The sequence below is a fragment of the Parasteatoda tepidariorum genome, chromosome X2, assembly GCF_043381705.1.
Source record: "Parasteatoda tepidariorum isolate YZ-2023 chromosome X2, CAS_Ptep_4.0, whole genome shotgun sequence".
NCBI lineage: Eukaryota > Metazoa > Arthropoda > Arachnida > Araneae > Theridiidae > Parasteatoda > Parasteatoda tepidariorum.
The window spans coordinates 59338352-59361624 of NC_092215.1; the positions used below are offsets into that span (position 1 = coordinate 59338352).

Genomic DNA, 23273 nt, shown 5'->3' on the forward strand with positions numbered 1-23273 from the left:
TCTGTTAAATACACAGAGTAGTTAGTGTCGATTTACAGTATATTCAGCCTATTCATTTACTATGCTGAAAATTTAGTTTATCCAAATACTTGTGAATTTCATTTTGCTGAATACTATATAGTTTTGTTGAATATCTAAATATTCAGCTGTTGAATAATTACTTCTTGCTTTCAAGATATGCATTATTTGTATTCTTAATACAAGTGGAGAAAAAAAAATTAAGAGGTAAAGTGTGATATGTGTAATAAATATAAATAAATATAATAAACAGTATGAATTATATTTAACATTATTCACAAATATAACTACTTTTAAATTCAAATTAACATACTGGATAATAAAGATATGCGGTATAACATTAAAAAATTTTTTTATACACTTGTATCAAGTTTGTATTTATACAAGTTCCTTATAAATATTAGTTATATGTTCCTTATATGTCAAAAATGCATAGTAAAAACTTTTAATTTTCTTAAGTATCAAAAAAATTTTTTTTATTTCAAAATATAAATACTTAAAAAAATTTTGTGCAAAATTTTTCTGCATTTGAATATAAATTTCTGAGATTTTAAATCTGTTATTTTACCTTAATTTTAATTAAAAAATATTTTAAAACCTGCTGATTATCTATAGTATAATTAAATTTCAATATAATGCATGGCAACTGTTGCTAGTTTTGAAGTTTATATATTTTCTTGGCAAACTTCAGTTTTTGACGGTTTAAACCAGTATTATACCCTTGACATGTCAAAAACCACTTTTTGACGTCAAAAACCCAACTCTGCTCTTGTCCAACAGCGGTTTTAACTGAGGGGAATTATGATTGAAAAATGGAATATAATTCTTCACATTACCTCTTGGAATTGTCCTTCGAGCTGTCTGTAATATGGCATATTTGAAAGATTTCCAATTGCAATTTATATCCTCTTTAAGCGGTGTAGTTGTTTCATTATCTAGCATTGTAGTGTAACTGCTCCAATCAGCTTTTTTGAAATTCCAATACCTTCTGCTTGTTTTTTGTAGTCATTGTCGCTTGCAGAATTCAATCAGAATAGGTAGGTGGCCACTACCAATGTTCTCCAGCACTGACCATTTGCAGCCAGGAGAAATATCAGGGGTAACTAAGGCGATATCAAGTGCCTCGGAAGTGTTGTAACTGTAAGAGAAGTGCGTTGCGGCGCCATCATTGAGTAAAGTAAAGCCGTTATCATCCAGTAAGTTTAGGAGGTCATTACCTCTCTGATTTTGATCTGAGCAACCCCAAATTGGGTGCTTTGCGTTAAGGTCCCCTATGAAAATAGTGTTTTCAACAAAGCCATCGCAGAAATTAGTTGGAAGATCTTTGTTATTTGGTGGATGATAAAGATTGATAATGTTAAGCAACTTACCTCTCCAGGCTACCTGGATTCCCCGTGTCTCAAGGTCAGAATTTGATCCCAATGAGCTATATTGGTGTCTAAGCTCCTATAATTAATGTCTCTGATGAGAAACGTAAGGCTACCTCCATTACCTTGTCTATCACAACGGAAGATGTTATATCCGCATACCCTCCAACTTATGAGGATTTTGAAAATAATTCTTTCTAGTGGTAGCGAACCAAAGTAGAAATTTTTAAAGTAAATGGATCTCCCATAAAACTTTTTTCAGAACTTAAGAATCTAGCCATATGGCCTGCACTTTTATAAGTAATAGTGGACAAGTTACGCTAAAATTAATTTTTTTTAAATATTAAGACATTAATTTTGCTACCGTCTGAAAAGAAGATTTCTGAAACTACGGAAATTCCGTAGCAGTTGGAGGGTATGTATCCCTTTACTTTAAGTGACACATTTTTATTTAATTTGGTTTCTTGGAGGGCAACAATCTGTAATCTGTAAACAATCTGTAAGAAACAACAATCAATGGGTGTTTGCAAGTTCCAACACCTGGTCTAGTTTGACTCTTGAGGCTGCGGTTGAGATCCCATTGATGTTACATTGAAGGATTTTCAAAGTTCCATTAGAAGTACTTGAGTAAGGTAGTATATTTTTCGAGCGTGGTCCGCTTCCAAAGCCACAAACGCGATCCTTTTTATCCTGCGCGACGGTCGAGGCAGTATGAGAGTTAGAACAAGACATGAATTTCATGGTTGAGGTAATAATGCAGCTTCTGAAGTCCTATGACTGGAGCACCATGCTGGCAGAAGTCTGACTTGGCTCCTTCGCCTGTTGACTTTAGCTGAGTGTAATGGAACGGCCTTCTCGCCATGGGTGACCCTTCCAGGAGTAAAACTCCAGACGCCCATCGCCCGTTTCACTCAGGGTCACCCTATCGCCACGATGAGGCAGCCAACAGGACTTGAGGGAGGCAAATTACTAAAACTAATATATTTTAATATAAATGTATAATTCAAACATATTTTAACCGATATATTGCAATGTATATTTTATAAATTAAGATATATCACAATTCTAAGGCTATTTAAAATCTTGAGCAGAAGCACAATAAATAATTGTACAGTAGAGAACCATTTATCCGGAACGATCGGGACCATCGCGATTCCGGATAACTGATTTTTCCGGTTTTTGATTTTTCCGGTTTTCTGAATCGCTACAAAATGCCGTTTTTTTAATGTTTATAAAGCAAAACTAAAAAATTATTTTGAAATAGTTTTAGAAATAATAAAAAATGATAAATAATAATACACTTAAGTTTAAATAAGGAAAGAAATTTTGAAATAAAAATTATATACAGGCTTATATATGTTATTATTAACATTAATAACATATATAAGCTATTTATGCTTACGTGAGATTCGTCTACAAACGGCTTTTGATCCGTCCTCTAAATCAGTTCTTTCGTCAACTCGATACGCTGTACGCTCTAAATAACAAAATGGGCTCAAAATCTTTCAGGAAAAAAAAATTTTTTTTAATGGAAGAAAATTAATTTCCGGTTCCAAATTTCATTCCGTTTATCTGGTTTTCCGGTTTTCTGATTTACGAATAAGAGGTTCTGCACTGTACTAACAATTTCTATGCCCATTTCAATCTCTTAGTTTCATTTAAGATGTTTTATCTCATGAATTATGAATAAAAAATGCAATTGAATGCTTTTGTAATTTTATATTTGAATACTAATTAAGTTATTTCATAATTCAAATGGAATTAGATCAGATAACACATATAAACACATTAGAGACTCAAATAATGTGACAGAACATAATAGCAATTAAAGTTAAATAAAATATGTGCTTTCAATCTGAATTTACAACATATTAGAGAAAAACCTATTGAAATCAAACATAACACTTAAGTAAAATAAAAATAGTATCTTTTACTTACTTCGATATCTCTTTAATCAAACCTTAAATATATTAGTTGACAACATTCATTGTAATGGTGTTTACGTCCACGAATGGCGTTCTTACCGAGGAGCTTCCCGCCTACAGTTACTACCTCCTGATCATGACGTCACAGGGTTGAAATCGCTCAGCCAGTAGACCTTGACCTTCTAGTAGGTGTTGGTTAAGAGCATGTACGCTTGAATTTAAAGTTTGTAATGAGGTTTCTACTCTACTTGAAATTTCAATAGCTTCGTCAAATGATAGGGGATTTACGTGAATCACTTGTGCTTTCAGAGCTGGCTTTAAGCCATTAATATATTGCGACAATTTTACCTTTTCTTTAAAAAATGTGGCCAATTTTGCTAATCCCTCAATCTGCATAGCAAAATCCCTAGCTGTTTCACTTGTCTTCTGCTCAGCTGTGTGGAGAAAGCAGCAAACTTTTGAGCAAAAGATGTATTAGGAATAAAATAGCTTTTAATTCCTTTCTTCAGAGATTCATAATCCATAGCTTTCCCCGCTAAAGAGTTATTGTAAAGCTTCCTAACTGCTCCTTCCATTTTTAATTTTGTTATAACCATTAGTTGTTCTTTTGACCATTCAGCTAATTTTGCTGTGGTTTCCAAGGATTCAAAAAAATCATTATAATTTTCGTCATTGAAGAGACAACAAAAATGGAGACTTTAAACCTCAGCCATTTTTTTTTTTTTTTTTTGCTTTAAAATAGATAATAGAACCATCTTATGACACTGTTAAGTTAAAGTATATGTGTGCACTGAATTGGGTTTAACAAATATTTACCACATGGTCCATAAATTTGGTGATAAACTTACTATTCCCTCAATAGCCAAATGAATGTGGAAATAATATTTAAATATATTAATCTACAAACTTGGAAATTATATTTTCCACAAATAATTGCCAGAACTTGCTAGCCTGGTCACGGCACCAAAATACATGTGGTGACAATTTGGGTAAAGTATAGTGGGATAATTGCCAAATTTAGTACTAATGCATTTTACAACTAAGGCCTATCCCAATTCATCACCAACACATACAAATAAAGTAAGATAAAAATATCTGTCTAGAAATAATGATCACAGGGGAGATAATTTACTTAAGCAATTTTAATGATGATTAACTCAATTATCAAGATTTACTCATTAAAATAAATTTGACCATGTAGCATAATAAAATAAGGTCATAACAAATTATACTAAACTAAATCAACATGTGACAAACAGATTTGGAGAACATTTTAAGGAAAAGGAATTACGCAGCTAGAGTCAATTGAATTTAAAGTCACTTATCTTGCACATGTGCTAGACTTGGTTTGGAATCTTAAGGAGATGATAAACTATGTGTAGGTATCAGGTTATTGTTCTCTGGATATATAGTATATCACTTGTTCAGTCCTGTTGCAGGACTGTATATTTTGCTTCAGAATTTCAATCAAAAACATCTTTTTCTAATCACCTTCCACTCAGCTCACCAGGTCTTTGACCTCTCTTCTTCACCTCCGCCCTACCCCTCTTCTCAGGTTTTCTCTCCTTACCCAAAAATTGGCAGACCAAAACTGCTTATTTTATTCATAGAGAGGCTATCTCAAACAGTCAGTTTGGGCAGAAATAGGATGACTGATACTCATAAAAAGGAAAGAGAGTTGTAGCAACATTACAATTCTTTTATGCAGTTGTAATATCAAACATCGATTTTCGTATTTATTCGTGATTTAAAAATTAGACATTGAAAATCGTATTCACACGATCTAAGAATTATGCATCATGATTTGTATTTTCGCATTTTTTAAAATTCGATATAGAGTTTCATATTCATGTGATTTAAAAGCCACACATCGGGATTCATATTCTCTCAATTTAAGATCGAATATTGTAATACTTTATTCACATGATTTTAAAATCATGCATGCAATTCAAATTTATGTGATTCATATTCATACAATTTTAAAATTAATCATCGTGATTTATAATCACATGGTTTAAAAGTTTAAAAATCACACTTTTTATTTCAAATTTTTGGATATCATTGCTTATACATATTATATATGTATATATACAAAGTGTTTTCATTACAGTGCGAGAATCTCGCATATTTTTTTCTTTTCTCACATTAAAAAATTATTACCATGAGAAATTCGCTCACTCTATAAATCAATTTCAAAATTCGAGAATTTCTCGCATTACGCCATTTAGAATAAAATCTGTTTCACTTTTCTTCCTGGATCTTTCATTATTTTCATATTGCCCCATTATCTATCTTCCCTATTTACCAGTATTGTTCAGAACCTTTTCAAACAACAGAACACTACCCCTCCGAACCACGGAACCCCTTCCAGAACACATTTCTCTTCAATCACATGTTTACCGTGGGTAAGGTTTCTTCATTTAAGACGTTCAAATTTTTTATGCACTAATATAAGATGGACAAATACCTTGTAAAGGCAAAATCTTCTATGATGAGGCAGCAAAAATCATAATGATGATGCAGCAAAAATATTAAATGCTTTAAAAATGTATTATAACTGAAGAAATTATTTTTTTCTCAAGTCTATTTGTGTTTTCTTAATTTTTAGAAATCTCACTTAACTTTTTGAAATCTCACCGAATTTTTAAGAAAGGGTAAGAAACTCTCACCCATTTTTTTCTATGATGAAAACACTGATAGNCAACGAAGAGCCATTACATCATGACCACCCTCCATCTATGACAATGGGCTCGCCCAGGTTTTCATGGTTTCTCGTTCTTCGTTTTCATGGTTTTCAAAATATTTTTGGAAAATAAAGTTTAAAAGAGAGAGTTTTTGAATTGCAGACCTTTGAGAATTTTCAGCACTCCTGCTAAAACAAAACTGAGGGAAAGACTGAGACAAAAGAAGTCTCCAAGATGGAATAACAGAGGATGAAAGTGATGACAAAGTAGTCGAATTCAATTAGGCTGGAGAGAAAAAAAATCATAGCTTTTTTTGGTTTAAGCCCCTTAAAAAGACCTCTATTATAAGTTTTATTTTTCTTATATTTTAAAAGTGTTATTAATTTATTTTTAGGAAGAAAACTTGAAAGTCAATTCATTAGTTTCTATAATAGATTGCAGGTTTGTATGTTCTTTGTTTTTAGTTTTTTTCCTCTTTAAGAATAATTAAATCAGTGTGATATATTTGTTTTCCTGATTGTTTTAAATTTGGTTTAAGTAAAATTGAATGGAGTGTGGTGTTATTTGCACATGCACAAATTCTGTTGTAAATACACATGGTTTATAACATCTTTATTTTTTAATACAGTAGGGAACCGATTATCCGGAACGATCGGGACTATCGCTATTCCGGATAACTGATTTTTCCGGTTTTCTGAATCACTACAAAAAGCAGTTTTTTTTTATTGTTAAACCCAACTAAAAAAAATTTTTTTGGCAATAATCTTAAAAAGAAGAAAAAACAATGGAGTAATACACTAATGATTATTTACAAAATGATGGTAAGGTAAACATCTTTCAAAAAAGAAAGAAAAATCCTAAAATCTTATGAGGAAAAAAAATTTTTTTTTTTAAAATGGCGGGATAATTTATCGAATTTCGCTCCGGTTTTCTGATTTCCGGATAACGGGTTCTGTACTGTACTATATTGCACACAAATTCTGAATTGCATTGAGTCTATTTTAAATTCAATTTTCAAGCTTTTTATTAGCAATTATTTCTGCCAATTTGAACACTGTTAATAAAGTCCAGTTATTTTTTAATATGCTCTTATTACAATGCGGGAATTTCAAATCTTGCGTATGTGATGTGAAATCACTTTTTCACCTGTTCAATTAGCAGCAATTCCTTGTATTTTAAGTGGTCTTGTGTTTTGGCAGTTATTACTATAGATTTCTTCACAATTTTTAAAAATGTTAATTTATTTCAATTTTATTATGACACAAATTTCAAAGTTTCTATGGTATTATATTTTTAATACATTTGTTTCACTCTGCTGATTCCATTGTATTTAACAAGATATGTCTATTGTTTCACAGCAGTTATTGCTGCAGACTTCTTCATGATTTTTAGAATTCAATTGTTAATATACATTATTAATATGAAGTGCATGTTTTCATTTTAGCATAAACTTTTTAGCATGTTAAATTCCCACCTCTTCATATTCCACATTTGTTTTATTTATTGTAATTTAAGTAGTTATCACAATGGAGACCTACACGGTTTTTCAAATCCTGTTTTTAATTCGATTTTATAATGACATGTACATTTTGAATAGTGCATTTCAGAACCTTATTTTTTCACATGCTTTGTTCATGCAGATTCTATTCATTCCATGTGGTTCTGTATATTGTTTTTCCACCATATTTTGCACCTGATTTCTAATGTGCTATAACATGCATTAAAGTAATCACAAAAACTGAAAGATATGCATTTATGGATTTCTGAAATGTAGAAAATATGGGTTGCACTATTATAATCCTGTTCGGTGTAGAAAAGCAGAAATTGGAACTATGAAAATAGTTATAGCCTATGTTATGTTAAATTGATATGTAGATCTGCTGAATTAGTTTTTTTATGGCACTAATACAACACATATATTTTTTCTTCTTTTTTATAATGTTAACTAAAAATAAAGACGACAAAGCTAACAAAATTACTCTATGAATTTGGAAATTGACATTGAAAGTCATATATTTTTGTTATAAAAATTTTATTTTATAGACAATTTCCCCCAAAAATTAGACAAATACCAAAAATGTCCAGTTTAGTTTTCTTAGTACTTATAACCAGGGTTCGTGATTTTTTTTATAAAAATCTGATTTTTTAAAATTTTATTTAAATCGGATTTTTTTAAATTCAAATACACTGTAAGAGCCTTGATTTATGACTAAAAAACTTAATAAATGTTTAATCAAAATTAAATTAATATTAAAACTATATTATAGGAATATTTTGGAAACTCTTAACTACCTAAAAAAATTTTTCATTATAATACATACATAGCTTTGAATGCATAGCAACCATTTTGAAACAAATGCATGATTGAAATTTAAAGACTAGATGAAATAGAGAATTTAAAGAATACTTTAACTATTAAAACAAAATTTCAATTACCAAACCATAATTTAAATAAAAACTGATTTCTTTTTTTTTCCCTCTTGATTTTTAAAATGACAAAATAAATGTAACAGATTGTGTTTATAAATGTAGTCATTCATCAAAAAATAAATCAATTTTTAATCTATATATTTTTATATTAAAATATTCATTTTTAATCCTATATCAAAATGGATAAGTTTAGCTGAACTAAAAAAAAATCTATGTACTCATTGAAATTTTTTTTCACAAAATTTCTTTATAGAAAACTGATAATGTCAAAGATACTGTTAACATATTATAAGAAAAAAATCCTTAAATGTTTACTTTAATCTGTGCTTTCAATCTCAAGAATCAAAAGATTTTTAAAAATGTCATTTCAAATGTGTTGGAATTTAACACATACCAAGAAAGTAATTTCGTTAACTAAAATTAATTAATGCAGCAATAATAAATTTTAAAACTAATACAGCAATTTATTTGAAATAAATTTTAAAACTAAGAAAATAAATAATAAAATTATCAATAATTTGAAACACTGTTTTTTAACTTTTTAAATCAATATATATATTAAAAAAATCAGTTGATTTAAATCAAGCTGATTTAAATCAACAAAATCTGCTTATAACTAAAAATTATAAAGAATAGATCAATTTAATTTAGAAAAAAATTCTTCCACTATGTCCTACTTTCCATGGAATTGCCCAATTAGATTTTTAAAAATTTCTAATTCTGGTGTCTTGGAGAAATTTTTTTTTCTTATTTCGTAGATACGATAGCCAGTATCAAATTTAAATATGCATATATCTATTACATTTCTCCCAACTAGAAGGGACTATTATTTTGACTTTCTATTGGATAACAAGCATTCACTCTTAATGTGACAATATCTTTAAAAAAAAATTATTTTATGTTCTTTGGATTTTAATTTTTGATTTTTACTCATTAAATTATAACTCCTTCATTTTAGACTGGGTGATTCAAAATTATCTTACCAACTTAAGAACTCAATAAAATATTTAAGATAAGATCTGTTTGTACAAAAATAATTTTTCCTTCCATTTTTAGTTTTGCTTATTTTTTTCTTGTAAGTTGTGGAATTTTTCAATGATATTTGGACATGAAACTTATCTTTTTCTCTCACAGTTGATGATGATAAAAAACACAGTTGAACTTGCTAGTAGTTAAATTATAAAATTACTAAGTGAATTAAAAAGATGTATGAGAATAGTGAGCTATAGTTGTATATATTAGTGCTCTGACACAATATATTGTGACTTAGTTTTTCAATCCTTAAATATCACTAATTTTGAGAAATCACTTTTTCATTTATTTTCGTGTGAAAACTACGGTAGAAGAATTTTTTATTTAAAATTTTTTTTTTTTAACTCTGTGATACAGACTCCTAAAATTTTCTTTACTTTATAGCATGGATATTTCACCTGATGAGATACTGCCACCTCCTGATGTTTCTCTTCCCGATCCTCTTAATAGTGAAATTTTTGATGATCTATCCTTTTCTGATTCTTCTGAATTTTTGGAAGCAGATGAAGAAATTAATGTTAGGAAGCGATTGTTTCCTAAAGTATTGCAAGAAAGGCTGTTGAGTAAAAATTTAGTAAGTACTCAATTTTAAAAAATTGAACAAAAATATATTGCAAAGCAATGAGCTGCTGGCAATATAGAGAGCATCATACTGAGCACAAATAAAAACAGTAAAGTTATTCAACTATTTATGACTTTACTGCTTTTTCACCCATAATAAACAGTGAAGGCGCAATATGTTTTTAAAATATTTGTGCTGACTATTTTGTTTATGCATTAAAGATTCTTTGGGTTGTTATTCACATTAATTTTTATTTCTTACATGTATAGTGGTATATCTTAGATAAAAAGGCACTCAAAAGGTAATTAAAAATTGGGGTTAATATTCATTGAAAATAAACATTTAAACTTACAGTCAGGGACAATTTTTCTACACTTTGAAATTCCAGTGTGAAATTCCAATTAGGCTCATAGATTATGTCTTTGTTTTACATTTTAAAAAATATTTATAATTATGTAAACAAAAATATTATTCAAATAAATATAATGACAATTACTTAAATTCGAGGTCTTCAACCTTTTCTGCCTGAAGACTTACATTAATAAGTTTGGGAAATTTCTTAGGCCATGCATATGCTAGACAATATAGGCATAACCATTGCCTATATTGTCAAAATCCCCGTGGCGACATTGTTGCAGAATGCTACAGAGTTCCTGCAGAAAGATTTTTCCTTTGAGAATTAAAAAATTTTGATTTTCTTTTCTGTAGAAATTTTTGAAAGATTTTATCTTTTCTTCTGAATTATATTCAAAAGATGCCTTTTTCGCGCATTGTAAAGGGAAAAAAATGCTTATGATTTTTCTTTTCTCATTTGAGAATAATAAAGTAAAAAATTTGGGGTTTTTTTTTTCATGGAAATTTTCTTTCAATTTTTTGATGCAGTTATTACTACTGATTTCAACATAGCTTTTAAAATCCGATATTTCTAATACGATATTACTAATTACAACAACTGAATCTCAAAATTAAAACATGCATTTAGTAACCCCTTTTTGAAGAGTCCTATTCCCGTGATTTTGTCATCGATCTTTTTTTTCTCGGTAGTTACTGCTACAGATTTGACGTTTTTTTTAATGTGATGATGAATTACAAATTGCGAAAAAGGAAATAATTAGCGTGTTAACTTTTTACAAAATGCGAGAATATTGCCCATAATATTAGAATTAAAAAAAAAAAGACATATGAGTGATTCACAGTATTGTGTACGTTGCGGACATGACGTTTTCAAAGTTCGATACTTCATATTTGAATTTTGAAGTGAATTTTTTTAGTGAATTTTATTAGTTTAGTGAATTAGTGAATTTTTTTTTCAAGAGCTTTATATATTGTTCTTTCTTAAATAAAGAAGATTTTTGGATAAAATTTGAATTAAAGTATTTTAATAAAAAAAATTGAAGTGTTGCAGACATGACGCAGAAAAACTTTATTTTTCACTAGTCTTCAATATATACCTCAACTTCTGTGAATTTTACAAAATAAGTAAACACATTTGGCATGAAAAGGTTAAAATATATGTAGATATAAAGGAAATTAAAATTTTTTTTCAGAATTTAAAATGATTTAATGAAAATTTACATAATTTAAAATATAAGTGGTGCGGACATGACGTTGCAGACATGACGAAAAGTTTACATCTCTATTTGTTAGAATTACTGTTATTTGAAATTTATGCATATTATTTTTCATATGTACAGCTTAAATATTTATTAAGTAAAAATTTTACATATTTTATTTAATTTTTATTAATAATTAAATAAATAAATTTATTAGACAAATTGCAATGCAATTTTGCTTTATAATTTATTGATTATATTTTTGACATGCAATGCAACCTTAGAATCATATAAAAAATAGTGTGCAGATGGATCAGGTGCTGGGTCACCTGGTAAAGAAGATAAATATGTATTAATTGAAATGGTTTCAAATATTGGTTTCTCCGAATACTTGAATTTATTAGTTGCTACAGGCTTGAAATGGTGGTTTAGTGTCATAGTGTGTTTATCAATTGAAATAACTAGGCCAGGCCACCAGTTATCGTCAAACAGTACAGCAATCCACGGCCCTTCTAATTTATTTTCTGTTCTTGATGTGGCAGCTAACTGAAGTGATGATGATGATGGAATCGTTGATTTTGATTCAGGAAATAATGTTGCCTGGTACATAGTTTGTGCACTTGAAAAAGGAGAATTTATAGAATATTCTACTGAGTTGGATGATATAGGGCGAATGAAATGCAAACCTCTTGTATTTGCTATTGATTTACATTGACTGAAACGGTCTGTAAGCATCATTGCCTTACGATCAACAGGTTTTTTGCTTATAAAAATTAGTTTGATTTTACCATCCATAATTCTAGAAGCAACCTCGTAAAAGGACTTTGCATCAACAACAACTTCTTTACCTTGTAGTACTGCTCGCTAGACCTTATTCTTTACAGATCCCCCTACGCCATCTACAGTACCTTTTCCGTGTGCCGTTTCAAAAAATGACCAATCTGCTTCTATTTTAACATCATCTTTGTGACAAACTAAATTGGAAAACATGAATCTGTTTTTGAATTGGCTTTCAGCCCCATCAGACCAATAGTGCACTTTTTTTATCATATCACATTTAATTTCTTTTAAATGGGCCACAATTTCTTCATTGAAAATTTTTACAGAATTTTTGTTATGTGATAAATCATCAGACACTATAGCATAAGCAGGCCTCGCAGCGCTCCTATATTTCCTATTTTTCCTATTAATCTGGAAAAATTGCTATATTTCCTATTTTTTCCTATATTTTCTGTATTATTTTCCTTAATTTTCCCTTATAATCCTTTCTCAACGTCCGCGCTCCCGATTTGCGCTAGTCTGATGTCAATCATCAAACCACACCTAAAAATTCTTTAACCAATCATCCGTTTGCAATGTCTTAACCCAGCTGCACCAAGTACAAGTAAAAGGGAATCGTCAGCAAGTGAAAGAAATATATGTGAGGTTTGTGGAATAAGATATAGAATAGAAAGGGTGTGAAAAGAAGGAACCCAGAACGGAGCAATATATTTTAGTGTAGTCATGCGGATTCAATAAAGTGATTTTCGTTTTCCTTTTAAAAGTTTTTTTTATTATTTTAATGTAATTAAGTGATTTTTTCTCTTTCTCGAGTTTAATTTCGAAACATATCACGCGACGAACAATCATTACATGAATTACGAATCCGAAATCGTTAGCATTTAAGAGATTTGGTTTTCAAGAACATGATTTACGAATGTCACACTTAATGATTTTGGACTATGAATCGCGATTCCTATGTAGGTAACTTACTTAAAAATCATGATTTGCGAAATAATTTGCGAGCTATACTCGTATTATATATAATTCGGTCTTCAAATCGCTATTCATTTTTATGCAATTTAAAAATTCAATTACTTGATTAATATCCAAACAGGTAGAAAAAAAAATGCAATTCATTTTAAAGCATTTATGATAGTTATTCTGTAGTCTAATTTTAAAGTCCACACAGGTGCAATAAAATGTTTGGGAGTTAAAATTAAACAATTTGCAGCCTACGTAGGTGAAAATAAATAAATTTGAAAATTAATATTATTTCATTTTCATAAATCTTTTTTTATTTTTTTATTTAAAATCAATGTGAAACTGAAGCTTGCATTAAAAATTCTGTTCTGAAATGTAGATAATTTTTCTTCTTAAAAATATTGTTTAACATAATTTTAAAAAAATAGGGTGTCTGACTTAAAAATATCTGATATGCTTATACAAGTACAGTACAGGACCACTTATTTGGTATCTAGAACATCGGGATAAATTTTGCTTAATTTTCCCGCCGTTTTGAATTATATCGATGTGCGGAAATTCTGATTTTTGAAGTTTCAAAATAAAATGAAATTCAAGTTCAGTGAAAGAAAAAACTTGTGTGTGTGTGTGTGGGGGGGGGTGTTTTTGAAAGAGAAAACTTCAATATATTTCTTCTGTAACCTTGAAGTTCTTCAGGGATGGAAAGAAACGGTGCTTTTCTGATAAGCTGCCGTCAATCAAACATAAAGGAGCGGCTTTCTGATTTCGCTTTCTCTCTGATTTACGAGGAGGAGGGGTATTGCACGTGTATATTAGTGAACATAAGTTTTTTATTTTCTTAATTTGGCAGTTTTACTATCATAATTTATGTATTTTCTTTTATTTTTAAAAACTCTCGCAGTTGATACGATTCTTTTCTATTTTCTTTTATTTTTAAATATGATTTAGTTTTTGTTTTTTTTTTAATGTGTGAGTTTTTTTAATTTTTTTTTCTTATCTTAATTTGTAAATGTTTTTATTGATTTAAATCTTGTTTTCTTCCGATTTGTTTAACTAAGGAGAACTTTCCTTATTTATTTTTCATATTTTAAACTATGTTAGTATTTTTCATTGTAATTTGGGTTCGCTGAAACATCGATCTATAATGTTTTTTAGCATATCCCGAAAACAGGCAAATTCAGACATCTGGGATAGCGATGGTCCCGAACATGCCGGGTTCTCTACTGTATTTCATTCTTAATAATTTTAAGTAACCCTTTGTTCTGTTGAGTTTTTCTGAGTTAAAAGAAAAATTTGAAGTTTATTTTTTCTTTTCTTAATTTTGGAGTTTTGCCTTCATAATTTATCTTTTTCTTTCTATTTATGCAGCTTTATTTGTGTTTAATTTTTTAATAGGCAATCTTAACATATTGCAGTTCGGAGGCATGATAATAACATTTTAAATATTCCTATAACTTTCTCATTATTGAACTCTGTAACTAAAGCACATTCAGCATATAAAGAAGATAAAGAAAAAGAAGCTTCCCAAGCTAAGATAGACGCAGAAAAACGATCTCTATCAGAATCGGAACAATTGCGGAAAAAACAAAAGAAAGATGCAAAAGAAAAGTTGCGTGATTTAGAAAATCATGTGAAATCCTTAAAAGATGAATTAAGCCTTTCCCAGAATTTACTGCAGGAGAGTAATGCCCGCCTACAAAAAGCATTAAAAACTAAAGACTTTAATGAAATGAGAATTGCTTCTGCAATCATAGAATCCGCAACTAATCAGGTTAAAATATTAACTGAAAAGCTTGCTGAAACTAATAAAAAATAATAATTCTACGTATATGTATTGATTCTAACTGAGTTGTTCACTCTTAGTATATTCTAGTGTATTATATTCGTATTTGTATAACTTTGTTCTAAATTTTAATTCCAGTTGCACTTATTATTTTCGATTGTATATATTGTTTCGATTATGTTCATGTGTTGCAAAGATGGGGAGTTAAATTTTCATATAATATTAATTAGTGTTACCAACATAATTACTAATAAACTTTTTTTCTTAACTCTAATGCTGTGTATTAATAAACTTAATTGTTTTTATTCAGATTTTCTATTTGAAACCTTTTGCTGGTCCTCAAAAAATTTTAAAAATATAATTACTTTATTAATTATTCTTTTATAAATGCATAACATTATATTCTGATATAAGTCTACGGTTTATTCAAATATATTAAGAAATATATTCCAACCTACTCCTGGACAAGAAAGCTAAAATTTGTCTACAATCAGTGTTCTTTTTTTCTCCAGTTAGATTATCTAATAAAACATTTAGTTTTAAAGCCAAGATAGGGTTTTGTAGAAATGTTTTTTCATAACATTAGTTTTGAATAACACATAAATAAAAGTTGTACATGTTCTATGCAAATTTTGAATCTATATTTTTTAAACAAAATATTAGGGATTCTTATATTATTTTCAAAACATTCCTATAAAATTCCTATAATTTCTTAAATGAATTCCTATATTTCCTATTATATTTTTGCTTTGAGTCACTTCTAGGCCTGCATAAGACTGATGAGCCAAAGAATTTGTTTCATCTTTGTAATATGTGACACAAGTGTATAGGGTAACACTATCAGTTGCCCAATGAGCACTCATGATCTCACGATCATGCTTTATGGAATAATTTTCGGCAAAATCTGCATGCATGATAACTTCATCATTAGAAAGATTTTCTTTTAAATACCTAAATTCAAAATGTTGCTTAGAAGCATTGTAAGTATGTCTAGAAAATAGGTGCAATCGCGAACCAATTTCTTTAGCAGATCCTAAAACCGTAACTATTTCCCTTTTAAAAGTGAATCCCACTTCATTCTGTTGCCACTGATAGTACTTCACTGTGCAATCCAGATTTTCAAATTATACTTTATCATCCAAGTATTTTTCAACACCACATATTGAACACAGTCTATCAATGCAGCTAATATGTTTTTCATCAAAACCACAAACAGTTTCTTTTGCGATTGCTTCTGAATTACTTGGAAGATCTGGACAGTGAGCTCCTATTCCCGAAAGAATCATGTCAACATTTTCGTGGTATACACACATGCATACTTCTTGATCCTTTTTTCCAGATGGTAACACAAGTTTTGGTCGCATTTCATAAAATTTTGATTTTTCAATACTAAAATCGAGATTTTCACTTAAGAAAAGCTGATGTGCTTCTCCAGTACTCATTATAAGAAAACGTTTTTGGTGTATTTCTCGCCCTACATCTGTTTTTAAGGATATTACATCCTTTTTTCCAGGACACATTCGGCTTATATCATCTCTTATGAAAAATTCATTTACTTTTTTCTGTTTCTTCAGAAAGTTTGTCACATCTTTTTTTTCTCGATCAATTTCAGATAGCTGCAGCCTTTTAATTTTGATTGAATTTTTAATTATTTGTTTTCTTTTCAAAGGGGATATTTTGGTTATAACATCTGTCAATGCATGAATTTTCTTATTTGGTGATCTTGGTAGTGAATTAGTGATTTTTTTAACAGCTTTACCCAATGATTGTCTGCTTGTGTAGCCAGGTGAATCTGTTATTATTTCTGCATCTTTCTTTTTTTCCCTGCATCTTTTTTGTGCTTCCTTATTTTTTGCCCTTATGTTGATTTTCTGCTATTCAGTGAGTATTTTGGAATGTCTGTATTCCTTCTTTTTTCTGCTTGCTTCAGTTTGCATTGCTTCATATTTTTGTGGATCAGCTTTCAATTTTTGTCTTATAATATGAGATCTTTCAGTACTAGTTAAAGGCATGGCTTATGCTTACCTTGTTTTAAGTTGCAAAAATTTTTACACAACAACTTTAATTTATACAAATGCTAAAATAAAGTAAACAATTTTAATTTAAAATATTTTTCTTAAAGCTAGGAGAAGGTAAACTTTGCATAATAAAACGAGAATATGCAAGTAAACAATAGACATGTGCTTAAAATATACAAAACTGTCTACAAACACAAATTAAAAGATATTTAAGTGTTGCTATTTAAACTTTTATTTTAAATATTTTTTTACATTGGTAACTATTTTGTTACATCAGTTAGGTACTAATAAACAGTCATGTCTGCAGCGTTGCAGACATGACAAATTTAATTTTTTTTAAAAAAGATATTAAATAATAAAATCATCAGTTTTTTTTTACTGATATAGATTAAGCATAGTAAATAAACAGAGGAAAATAAAATTTTAAATTAAACTTGTAAATAAAATCTGTATAAAAAAAAATTTGAAATTTTTTTATAAAAAAACTGCATTTTAAACCTATAAACACCTTTAATAATCTATCAAAGGCAAAAATGAAGTTTTTTTTATCTCCTAAATTGTTTGAATCTTATATGGGTTTAAAAACTTCATGTTAAATTAAAAATTTTGAATGGTTTAGTAACCTAAAAAAACTAACTTTTTGTTTGTCATGTCCGCAACTTTCAAACTCATTTTTTTAACATATTTCTTGAATTTTTTTAAAAAAATATCAAATTTTAGTTAAAAAGAATTTTATATTCATAAACTATGTTTAATTATCTTTAATTTGATATACAACACATTGTATCAAATAAAAAAAAATTTTTGACACATCAGGCTACAAATACTGTGGAATCGCCCATACTCAATTTTTAAAAAAAAATTTTATCCGATTTTTTTTCATAGATTTAATTTTTTTAAATATTTTTTTTTTAAATTAACGCTTCTGTAACTTTAAATTAGAAGCATGTGTATTTGTTATTTTTAAGTATCTTGCAGAAAGATAGAAAGGTATGTCACAGAAAGCCCGAAAAAATTCAGCCATAGGGATCAAAATCTTTACTGCAAAGAATCTCTATGGATAAGTTATAGTACATGCTATTAAATTTTATGATTTCTAACATATTGTTATTTTATTAAAAATTTGAATTTATATATATTAATTTTATAAATTTTGTTATTGTCTCAAATAATAAAATATGTGATTATATTAATATGCTAAATATGAGTAAACTAAACATTATTACAACATAAGTAAAATATTTGTTACCAAAAGGATGAATGCAATCTCTGTCATATGTAGTTTGACATAGTTTTTTGCATAACTAAGGGATAACATGTGAAGTATTTGTTATTGCAATTCTTAAGGTATCCTTGAAATGATGATGGGATTAAAAATTTTTTTTTTTCAATCTTGTATTCTATGAGGAATTAGTCTGTTTAGTTTATCAATCTTAGTAAAGCACTAAAGAGATTAGTTTGTCCATATATTTTATAAGAACTATCATAGAATTTTGCCCAACTCTCATTTGAAACAATCCTCATTATCATTATATGGCTTTTTTCAATTTCTTATCAATTTATTTTTTTAAACTGAATAAACCTAAAATGCCCTCGCTATGTACATTGATTATTACGCTTCATTTTAATTTTAACTTAATAAAAATTTAACATTTAATTAAAATTATTTGATTGAAATAATTAAAAGAGAACACAGAAAATTATCGAAGCTATTTAAAAATCAAATTTTTGAAGTATTGTAAGGGTAAAACTAGTTGATTGAGTAAATGGAAAATGTATGAAAGCAAGAAAAAAATGCACACCTCTGTAAATAATAAACAAATACAGGGGTCTGCCTAGGCCTAATTTACTACCGTTTAGCGGTACCTTAACAAATTCAACTTTAAGAAAAACGGTAGTTTCACAAATTCAACTTTAGGAAAAACTGTAGTTTCACAAATTCAAGTTTACCAAAAACGATAGTTTCACAAAATACTTTTTCTTAAAATTTTATTTTTGTGTTGATTTTTCAATATAATTTTTAATTTTTCACAAATTATGTCTAAATTTTCACAGAACAGGTACCTCTCAGAAAAAACCCTAACCTGACCCCTGAAATATAAATTATTCAGCTTTATATATCTTTTGATTCATGAATTGCTAAACAAATTTTGTTCAGTATTAAATGTATCGTAGTAGTTTCTTATCCCATAAATAATTTTTTTAGACTAAAAAATGTTTTGATTTGTTTTCAGTTTGTTACCAAAACTGATTTTTGACCACATCGTAGTGAATTTCTAGTTAAGAATTTTCAGTTAGTTTCGTTTAGTGAACATGGAAATTTATATTTCCCTTTGAATATTTAAATGAAGTTATTCTACATTTAATTATACTATTGTTTATTTTTTAAAACCATTTCATGAATTATGATCATATTTTTTTTAAAACTATTTTAATTGACCTGAGTTTAAAATTTTCATTGAAAAGTTTTAAGGCTTCAATATTTATTTTAGAAAAACAGTTAACTGAGGGCAAATTTCGTTTTCAATTTTTAATATACTTTTTACAAAATTTACTTTTAAAATTATATCTGTTATTAAAGCTAATTTATAACTATTAACTTATTACCTTTTCAATATTAAAGCTCATTAATAATTCAATATTCATACCTTTTAAATTGATACAGATTCCAGTTGACTCTGAAGAATTTGGCTTAGACTTGTCTTTGCCTGCAAGAGCAGCAGAGCAAGCTGAAAATATTGTTAGGAAAGTGTTAGAAGAAGCAGAAAATGCTGAGCAGTTAGTCAGAAATATTTGGGCAGGAGCCTGGAAGGTTTGTAAAAAACCTTTTTCTTTCTATTTTTTACTTGAATGTTAATGTTTTAATATAAGTGAATTTATCTGCTTAAAAGTACTACCATTCTTAGTTGTTAAGGTAATAAAACCTGGTTTAAATAAATAAATAAAATAAAATAAACTCTTTTTCCAACCATGACTGTAAAAAAAAATTTCATATTGTCAACCAGACAGCAGGCACTGGGTTATAACAGCATCTGCAGATTATTTTTAATCTGAGATTTCGAAAAAAAATGGAGATTAAATGAATATGATTGAGCACTAAGGAATCATTTAAACAATAAATCAAGTGGATGCAATACTTGGTTAAACACAAGATTTCTCAGAAGGATTTCAATTTTCCATCAGAAAATCTGTGCAAGCATCAGGCTGCAATTTGTCTGCAATGGAGCTATGGTGACTAGGATAAAGCAGAAATTTTTCTGCAAAGGAGCTATGCTGTATACTTTGATAGAATGATAAACATATTTTAGCGACGTGGTGTAACATTTTTTTTCCTTCTAACACTTCAACCTAAAACAATTAAACACTACTGAGATGATCAATTATTTGAACTTACCCTTGTTCCTTCACAAGGCTATGGGGCATATAGATTTCTTCCATCTTCTTTTGTAAGTATAATTTCATGTGTTTCATATTAAATTTAAATGATGTTATATTTAAATTTATCTACCTTCAATTTACAATTTTAAATTTTACAATACACATTGTTATGAATTTGTAAATATGTGTATAATTTTGTGAATATTCTTTTGTTATTAGGCTAAATATCTCAGACGGGCTTTAACAGTTTAATTAAAAAATTTGCAAGAAAATCGTTTATTTCAAACATGGTGGAGAGAAAATAACGCCTAATGTATTTCTTATAAAAAAATTCAGCTAAGCAGCATTTTTGCCTACATGGTGATAATTTTGGTGACAAAATTATAGTTCTGAAAAATTAAGAGTTTCAAAGTGATAAGACTTAAATGGTTTCAAAATACACCGGAAACAGTTACCCGGAATTACACAGGGATGAGATTCTTCCGTGGATTTCCGCTTTTTTTTTTCAGATTTTTCCATTTTTCCCGCTAATTTCCGCTGAAATTTTTTTTTGCACAAGTTAAAATGTTTTATGAGGAATTTAATTCTCCGCGGAGGGAAATTATTGAAGTCCCTTTTCCTCCCTCTGAAGTTTCTCTAAAAATCATTTCCTTGGGATAAAACTGGTTGACCTTTATCCAGGGATGAGATTTTTTTTGTCTCTCGAATTTCAGCCTTTTTATCAAAAACTCCGATTCTCTAAAAGTTTCGTTTTTTTAATAAATATCCCGTTTTTTTTTAAAATTCAGTCATTGAAGTAAAATAATTATATTTATTTACGATTTTCAAAGATAAACAGAAAATTCAATCTAGGCCCTAGCTGCTAACCCTTCCCCATTTTTACTTATTTATTAAATATCGTATATTATTATGATTCTTATTTACGTCATTTATAAATCCAATATTGTGTTTTGTATTTATACATTTTTAAAATCACGATTTTATTATCAAATCTTGATTTTCGTATTTACCTGATTTAAAAGATGAATGTTGCGATTCTTATTCAGGCGATTTAAATATTGTACATTGCGATTCTTACTTACGAGATTTAAAAAATCAATATCGCGATTTGTATTTACGAGCTTTTAAAGCCCTATGTAGCAATTCGTTTTCACGCGAGCTTAAAATCCAATATCGTGATTCGTTTTTGTGGTTGTAATATCGCGCTACTCTCATCCCTGATTACAGGCTACGCACCCTAGTGTAGAACACACCATCCATAAAATCACAGGCGAAGATAATGTTCTTAACATCCCCGCACTTGCAAAGTTCTAGTTAATCGAACCGAATGGAGCCGTGGTGGCTCAAGAAATAGAATATTTATGGAGTTATACAAGAATTGCCTGGAATCATGCCAAAATTTTTGGGTTCCAATGCCAAGCCTAAATAAATAGGAGTGTGCTGCACAGAAAATGGTACATAACATAAGTCTGTTTGTGACTGCAATAGTGTTATGATTTGCGTGTCTCTTGTGAACCGTCTGAGGTTTCAAAGCGTGTGGTTTGTTGTGTACTAACTGGTTATTTGTGCATTGATTGAGTTCTGAAAATTGCTGAATATTCTGAAAGATTTTACTAATAAATTTCTGAAGTCTTAAGGATTGTTTTATTCATCTCCAATTGACATGAACCCCTGTGCTCTGTACATTTCTGGTGGCGAAAGTGGGATTAGAGTGAGTACTTATTACAAGAGTAATGGCTGCAGATTGGTTGGAGGAGATGCTTCAGAAGATGGAGGAATAAATGAAAGCCAGCCAAGAGAAGGTGGAGGTCAAGTTAAACGCCAATAGGGAACAGCCCAAAGCTTATAAATTTCTGATTTATAATACATGTAATCTAACTTGTATCTCATCATTAAAATAAGTAATTTTAAGATAAGTTCATTTCTTATTAAATATTTTACATACAGTTTGGTGTCCATCCTCTATGGTTATTTTTTGTTGCTTTGATTTTTTACCTACCTGTTTGGATTACTGAGAAGCATATATTTTTAAAACTGTTTTTCTATTTTTATTAGACATAAATCTTTTTAATAATGTATTACAGGTGTGTCATTTTAGCACTCTTCCAAAATGGCTACAAGATAATGATTTTCTACATAAAGGACATCGTCCTCCTCTTAGATCTTTCAGTGCATGTTTTCGCTCTATATTTAGAATTCATACAGAGACTGGTAATATATGGACACATTTACTTGGTAAGAAAACCATTTATTAAATGAATTTATCTAAAATAAAAATTTCTGAACAAATTAACCATGTCTAATATGAACATTTCTAAATGAATTGACCATTTAGAAATGATCAATAGAATGGTCAAATGAGTGTACTAATTCAAGAATAAGGTTTAACTATTTCATTGAAACTCCAATTCCTAAAAATGGACCCTTCACAAAACTCTTGATTTCTAAAAACATCCTTCACGAATTTCCTATCTACTGAAACAAGCCTTTCACAAAAATCAATAAATAATGATCTGTTTAATTCTAAAATGCATTCTATTACAATTGAAAAGTAATTTTCTTCAACATAATAATGTGTATTTTTTGTGAATTGACGCAAAATTAGTCTGCTAAGAAATTGATTTAAAAAAAAAGAAAGAAAAGGGATAATTAATATAACTGAATGATGTCATCATATTGTATTCAGAAGATAATAGAGAAAATTAAAGATTGAGTTAGATGATATCTATGTAAACATTGTGTTTAGAAATATCTGCAGAAATTAAATTCTGCAGATAATT

At 28.8% G+C, this 23273-nt stretch overlaps 1 protein-coding gene across 4 annotated transcripts in view; it reads left to right on the plus strand.

Moving 5' to 3' along the window:
* Positions 1 to 23273, plus strand: part of LOC107439801 (adiponectin receptor protein) — a 71765-nt gene that overhangs the window by 5245 nt on the left and 43247 nt on the right. For 3 of the 4 annotated variants that reach the window (XM_016052507.4, XM_016052506.3, XM_016052508.4), the window contains exons 2-5: positions 6389 to 6435; positions 9841 to 10030; positions 19781 to 19927; positions 22578 to 22728. In XM_016052507.4, coding sequence (XP_015907993.1) covers positions 9842 to 10030; positions 19781 to 19927; positions 22578 to 22728 — 487 coding nt within the window. In that variant the 5' untranslated portion in view covers positions 6389 to 6435; position 9841. The remainder of the gene's footprint in view (positions 1 to 6388; positions 6436 to 9840; positions 10031 to 19780; positions 19928 to 22577; positions 22729 to 23273) is intronic. The other variant, XM_043054720.2, reaches the window with a different exon arrangement.